The 7936-nt window shown below is 31.4% G+C and overlaps 1 protein-coding gene across 1 annotated transcript in view; it reads left to right on the forward strand.

Moving 5' to 3' along the window:
• LOC107445593 (acetoacetyl-CoA synthetase) overlaps window positions 1-5189 on the forward strand; it is a 34414-nt gene extending 29225 nt beyond the window's left edge. The window contains 2 exon segments of the mRNA XM_071182467.1: window positions 2026-2231; window positions 5011-5189. Of these exon segments, the coding sequence (XP_071038568.1) occupies window positions 2026-2231; window positions 5011-5157 (353 nt within the window). The 3' untranslated portion in view covers window positions 5158-5189.
• Window positions 5190-7936: the final 2747 nt, after the last annotated feature.

Raw genomic sequence — 7936 nt, forward strand, 5'->3', positions numbered from 1 at the left:
CAAAATAACAGACCACCAAAACTAACTTTTGACCTAATCATTAAATCTTCAGGTTCTAGAACTCCGGCTTAATTGTTCGAGCGGATAACCTCGAAAATGCTAATTAACCCCTTAACAATCGGTTAATTTCACGAAAACGGTCATAAAAGTGTCTATTTTTTTTATTAGTGCTATCTGATTAGTGCTGACATCTAGTTTAAAATAAACAAACTATCTACAATTTCCTCTAAAATATCCTGGTTCTGCCATCTGGTGTGTAAAATGAGAAATAAAATGCATTCCGGGCAAAAGAAATTAATTAGCTTTATTCTTATTGGCACGTTACAACTGAACACTCCAGCCCAGAAATATCACGGGAGCGAGAAATAGAGGGCAAAACTTCACCCGGTCATTTTCACGAGAGCGAGAAGGAAGGGGTTAATTAGAGCAAACGATATTTCAAGTTACGTAATCAAACACAAAAACGCACTTTGTCTGAGTAAACATACATTTTTTTCAACGGGTTAGGATTTCTAACTCCCAAAACATAGGGGGTAGCTACAATCTAGGAAATATGATCGACACAGTTGTTCAAGAGAACGATCAAAATTTGAACCCCTTAAATGTAAATTTTACTTTTAAAATATTTCGCCATGACTTGAGAACTTTTAAGGCGAGTTGAAAAATATTCGCATACAATTATAAAATTCCTTTATCTGAAGATAATTCTATGAAAAAAAAAAATAAGTTTTAATAAATATCTATTATTTTTTGCAATTTTATTTAATAGCAGTAGAAAAAATTTTGAATTGCTTACGTCAATTTAACGTACGTAATTTTGCACGGCAAAATACATAATTTAAGCGAAATTGATTGAACAGTTGCTGTGAAATAGAATTTAAAATATACGGCTTCTTTAAAATTTGATTTCTCAGGAATTATTCTACCGATTTCCCCCACGTTTTGTAATTTGCCATGTTAAGTTACATACTTTAAAATATCGTAAGAAATTGTATACCTTACAATTCAAAATTTTTTCAAAAAACAATGGAAGAAATAATTAAAAAAACAATGAATAGTTTATAAAAAAAAATTTGGAAATATCTTTGAAAACACGAATATTACAATAGCGTGCAAAAATTTTTCAACTCGCTAAAAAAATCTTGAGATACGGCAAAATATGCAAAAAGTAAAATTAACATTAGGAAGTCCAAGCTTTGGACCGCTCTCTTGGTCAAATTATGAGGACCATACTTTCCAGAGTCCTGCTACAACCCTATGTTTTTTTCAGGGGAGGGGGTCCGAAACTGGAATCCATTTGAAAAAAAAGCTATGTTTATTCCTAATTGTCTGCACCAATTAATTATCATATTTCAGGTCACCTTCTCAAGCCATTAAGATTGAGTCCTAGAACGTGAAGATTTGATCATTAGATCAAAAGTTATTCAGGGTGATCCGTTTATTCTTTTTCCATGTTCCGACCGTAATCCCTGTGTGTATTTCTATACATAATTCTTGTCATTATATATATATATATATATAGATAGATAGATAGATAGATAGATAGATAGATAGATAGATAGATAGATAGATACATACATACATACATAAATGCTTAGAAAATAAGCTCTCTCAAGCAACTTAAAAACGTGGCTAAACATTACATTGCTCCAATCCCATTTAATTCTTGTTTCGAAAGTGAGTCGAATCCCGATAAAAATCAATTCAAACTTTCTGGAGAATCTAATATTTTCATACGAATGAATTCATATAGTATAATACAATTCGTGTATCAAATGTTCATTTCATGCATAAATTATTTTCTTGAATGAACAAATTGTATGAATTTTGTAAAAGTATACATCAATTTTACAAAGGTTTACAAAAATTGCTGTTTTTTTCTTTTTTTTTAATTTTTACTCAAAATAAAATCGAACTTTCTAGAGAATCTAATATTTTCATACGAATGAATTCATAGAGTATCATACAATTCGTGTATAAACTGTTTCTGCATTTCACGTATCAATTATTTTCTTCTATCCACAGTTCATGACATGGAGGAGATTCAGGATTATATCTGTGTAGGTCAAACAAGAGATTCAGATGGAGAACACAGGGCTGTTCTCTTTATCCGAATGAAGGAGGGATACACTTTCACTCCAGAATTCAAAGAGAAAGTGGAACAAAGGATATTTGATGAACTGTGGGCTGACTGCGTACCTCAAGTCATACTTGAAATTCCCGAAGTGCCTGTAAGAATTATTTTTGAACGCTTTATATTTAACTACTATATATATGGCTCCTACAATCGCCCGCCTATTTGATGTAAACGGGACCCTCTTGAATTGATTGTGACCTGCCAGAGTTTTTTGTACAGACATATAACATTTCATTTTGTTTTTGGTCTATTCATTCCCCATTTGCAACCCATGTTTTTCGACCCAATTAAATTGAATTTCGACCCAATCATTCGTTTATAAGATTTAAATCAATCATGCGTAAAAAATATCTTTTTTGTTTCAGGCAACTTTTGTTGATTTCGATTAATGATGAAGATACAAACACGGTTACTTATTTGCTAACTTTAGATTTTTTTTGGTTCTATTATAAGCTTCTTTATCAATGTGTTTTCTATTCAATTTCAAACTAAAATCTCTGAAAGTAATTTGTTTTTACAGTTAGACATTGTGTACGCTATTTACTGACTGACAATAAAAAAGATTATAACAATTTAAAAAAGGAATAGATAAAAAAAAATATTTCGAAAGTAATATAGATGTATTGTTTACTGTCTCCTGTTTTGAAATTAAATTAACTTATTTTCCCCAACTCTCACAATTTGTAACAAAGTTCATCAACAGATAGCGCTACTAATTGAAAACAATATTATACAGTATCATCAAATGAACAACTATTTTCAGCAACAACAATATGAAATCTGAGAATAAAGGCAGCATAGCTAAGGTAGTGCAAATATTTTTGTTGGAGTAGTCTGTCATTATTTTAAAGTTTCCCAATCAGCAGTGACACTCGTAGCCAACTTTTAAATTTGGAAAAATAAAATGATCTATTTTAATGAGCAGAGTACATTTCTATCACATCTCATGTATTTTTAATTTATTTTTTAAATTGCATTTTTGGGACATCTGATCTATGTAATAAAAGTTTCGCATTTTTATTACTTATATATAAAACGGGTATTCTCGCTCGAAAATTCTACTAACAGTTGTTTAGTCATTGGCAAGATTTTTTTAAATTTATTGTTAAACTGAGTGGCTTTATGAAACTACTGACTTCAAATTATTAAAGCTAATGAAATCAGAATTTTCTGAATTGCTGATGAAATATATTATAATTCTGTAGCTCATCAAATGCTCCGCACCTAGTTTTAAATGTAGAAATCTCCTATTTAATTTTTAGTAAAAACCTGAGTTCGCCTTTAAAATTGTCATACTACGTATGCTTTCAATGAAATTCCAAGAAATTGTTTTGAAAATGCATTTTCCCTACTATCTTTTCAAACATAATACGTGATGAAATGAATTAAAAACGTCTTTTTTTACTAATACAACTTACATTAACATTAGAAAATTTCGTATATTATTTTAATTTTTTTAAATACATTATTTTTACTAAAAATACATGTGTGCAAACGTTTTTTTTCTAATTATTTTATTTATAAAAAATATTTCAACCACAACCACCAGTTACTAACTTAAGCCACCATGAAAATTGAGATTGCATAACTTCAAGACGAACGTCGTGTCAATGTTGTCATCATTGTCCGTCATTGTCAGCCATCATGAGCCACATTGACTTATATTACCCCTGGTACATTTAGAAAGACTGACGAGATAGAAAATAGCTTATTCTTCCCAGGTAGCAAAATGATATTATTTAACATTAAAAAGATGCAATATAATACTGCAGCTCGAGAAAACGCTACACTCTTGAAACCTATCTTCTAATATTAGAACTAATATCATATAACATTAGTGTTCAATCCAAAATTCAAACTTTTAAAATTATCATCTATTTCATCACATTTGGTCCAGCGTCACTTTTTATGAAAGACTATCCCATATCATTAATAAATAAACATTTATTTATAAAAGAAAACAATAAATTAATTATTACTTAAAATATCATGATTAGTCAATGCAATTTTATGCCAGAAAACGCAAAAAAATACTAGTGGAAGTAAATTCTGTTCGCGAACGACAGAACTCAAAAAATGAAATCGAGTCAATCAATGAATCGAGGTACTGAATTCAGTGGAATTCCAATGAATTCAGTACCCAAGTAGCACAGGGATATTGTAGCAGCTTTAGTCTACATCGACCGACATTGTCAATATTGGCGAAAATCGACATTGTGTGTACGATATTGTACGATTCCCGTCGATTTCACATTAAAAGTCTGTTTGTAAAACTTTTCATTTTAAACTTTATTGTGTTCTTAAATCAAAATTAATCATTTAAAAGACAAAAAATGACGTCAAATTGTTATAATTCCAAAAAATAAATTTAAAATATAAATTTAGAGATATCCGAACTGCTGAGAGATATCGATCGACGTTCCCCAACGTTTTTACAATATCGAACAATATTGTTTCGCGTTATTGAATATACGTTATAAAAGGGGTCCATTTTTATGTAGTACAATGTTTCGCTACGATATTGTGCAATGTTCAAAGCTAAGTTTTTACGATATCGTTTTCGGGAATTGTGCTATTTGGGTACTTTGATTCATTAAATTTACAAACTGAATGAGCAAAAATTTGCCATGTAGAGTAATTAGAATAATTAGGCGGTCACAATAACATCAAATTCAATTAAGACCACATTCATTATAGCACACAGAAGAATCACCTGTGATTCCTTATCACCTCTTAGACCATTTTACACTGTGTATATTTTTAATATGCGTACAAAGCATTATCACGCATAAACATTTTTAAAAAAATTAAAAAATCTTTAAAAAATTGTTATTTTTGGAATTTTATTCAAGTTGTTTCTCTTTTCTTTTCAGTACAATCTAAACAACAAGAGAATGGAAAGTGTTGTGAGAGCCATCATTGCCACAAACAAGATACCTGAAGTGAATACCATCAAAAATCCAAACTGCTTACCTCATTTTTGCAACATACCAGAAATCGTTGATTTTATGAAGAACTAAGATTTTATGAAGAACTAAGTCTTAAGAACAAATGTAAAACTTTTGTGTGTAACAGAATTACTGTAGCTTTTAATAAAAAAAAATTCTCTAACAACCTTAAGACTTAGACAAAATCACTTTGATTCTTTTTTTAACCACTTAAAAATGAAGAAAAAGAAAAGAGCATAAATAAAAAAAAAACTTAATGAACATGTTACCATTAGCTTATTTTATATTAGGTGTATTGTTTGTTCCATTTTGTACAAAAATTGTTGCTAACACTACGATTCCAACTTTACTTTTAACAATTTTATTAACAGAGTGACACAAAACGGGAATTTTTGAAATGCGTAGTGGCCGTTTTTAGAAGGTGGCAGTACTGCGGGATAGTAACATTGAGCAAGTGAACATGTTACTATTTAAGTAACCATAGATCAGTGGAACGGGCAACAGCATGCGTTCACCATGAAAAGTTCTATAAAAACAGTTTTATAGTTTGGAAGTTTTTTATAAAAAGTTTTATAGTCTTATATAAAAAGTTTCATAGTTTTATATAAAATGTTTTATATTAAAAGTTTAATAGTTTGAAAATTTTATATTGAAAGTTTTATAGTTTGGAAGCTGCGCAAAGAGAGTTTCGATGTTTTAACGACTAACTTAAAATGATATGGGGCCGTCTCGTCAAAGGTTTGTGGCATAAAAAGTTGGATAACTGGTTTGAAGTGACTGGATTTGCCCTGTGGGGTAACTACCACTACGAAATTAAACATCAATTCACTGGTATAAGACATACTAACTTGATTCAATCATGATAGATGACTTTTATAGATGACTGTTGGCATGGTTTATAACTCCTCCCCCCACATTGGTGACCCGGACGTGATTTGAACACGCAGTAACGTCCAGTTCGCAAAACTCTTGACAGTAACTCCCACTTCAATCTGGTAACGCCTACTTCGTTGGATGGTCCACATTGAACAGTTGACTTGCTACTTGTTACTGCGACATTATCAACCACCTCAGGCTGTTGCTACTCAGTCTCGTCTCGATTAAACACAACGACTGCCTGCATACACTCCATTGCTAATGGCAGCACAGGAGCGATTACGACTGTGAAGTTAATACACCTCTCACATTCAGCACTCAAGAACCCGGTGACCTTAAAAACCAGCTCTCATGGTCTTTCAAAAGTACAGCAACTAGTGGTATCCGTTCATCGAATTCTATCCCTGATAAAATTCTGGTGGGGAAGTATTGTGGCATAACTACCACTACGGAAATTAAACATCAATTCACTGGTATATAAGACATGCTAACTTGATTCAATCCTGAGGTACCTTTTGATAGATGACGGTTGGCATGGTCTATAACTTCTCCCCCCACAGCCCTAAAGATGAAACCAATGAATGAATGAAACAATGAGGAATCTCGACACCAGATTCCAATAATGCATTCGTACGAGAGAGAGGCATCTAAAACAATTTCTTTGTAAAATCTAGTTTTTTAACGGCTATTTAAGTATTATATAGTAAAAAAATCAGAAAATAAATATAAAAAGACAAATAGACTGGCTTCTGAGTAACTCAAATATAAAGTGTCACTATATTTGGTTGTCGAAAGAGCAAATTTAATTTAATGGTGATCTTAAGACACTACGTGTGAATGCTATCACTTTACTAAAGTTTCAAATATAGACAAAGCGTTAGAAAATGGAGGCATGTGCACCCCAATAATTTTTTACTAGTTGTTGCCAGGGATCGATGAAGACAAATTCAGGCCCAAGGCCCACAAAATTTTCCGGGCCCCAAACAAAATATTTTGAAATTAAATTTCTGAAGAGTAGTCCTAACAATAAGAAGAATGTATTGAACTGCATGATTCAAGAGAAATATTCTAAAAAATTTTGAAAGCAGCCAATTGAAGATTATTTTTCTAAGATAAAGTTTACGCATCTAAATATTAAAACAAAATATAAAACAACAAAACAATGTCCTATGAAAATAAAAATAGTTTGGTGACTACAAACAATTGAAATCAGATGTAGATTGTAGCCTTCCATCTACCACTTTACATATTTGTTAAGAATAAGCTTTTAGTTCTTGTGGACACTAATCATTTATAAGAGACTTTGCTAATATGCATTCTCGTTGCGTTTGCTTAAGCCGTTAGAGTAAAAATAGCACCAATTAAAATTCAGCTGTACTTACGAATTTGATTAGAGCAATGTTTACTCGAGTTTTGGTTTATCACAATATAAAGAAAATTTGAAACAAAAAAAATGCCTTTTTTGAGAGAAACTGTTTCTTTCAGTATTTATTTTTTTTAAAGTAATATTACTTACTTTTTACTAATTTTTGAGTCCCCCCAGAAAGTGTGGTCCCTAGGTTCGTGCCTATTGGGCCTAGGTGATAATCAGGCCCTGGTTGTTGCAAGGGATCTCAATTGAAATGAAGTAAGTCTTTTTTGTTAATAAATTTAAGAGCAGCATACTTTGGCATGTTTCAATGAGAAAAGATCAAAAACATGTTATTAAAAGGTGAAATGTGGCATGAAACTTGGAAAAGACCAAATTGCACCAAACGCAATAAAAATTTCAAAAAAAGTGGCAGAAAAATATTGTTGCACTAAGTATAGAGGATCTCATGTTTAGGATTTCCCACAATTAGACTCAAATAAAAATTGTAATAAGTAGATGGGTTTTTTTCATTGTCCACCTGGGTTGACATTTTGTCAATTCAGGCGTATTTGGGCAGATCTCACTCTTTCAGGGACCAACGTTGGTTTAGGTGGGCCAACGTTG

This window comes from Parasteatoda tepidariorum, chromosome 6 (assembly GCF_043381705.1).
Source record: "Parasteatoda tepidariorum isolate YZ-2023 chromosome 6, CAS_Ptep_4.0, whole genome shotgun sequence".
NCBI classification, from domain to species: domain Eukaryota; kingdom Metazoa; phylum Arthropoda; class Arachnida; order Araneae; family Theridiidae; genus Parasteatoda; species Parasteatoda tepidariorum.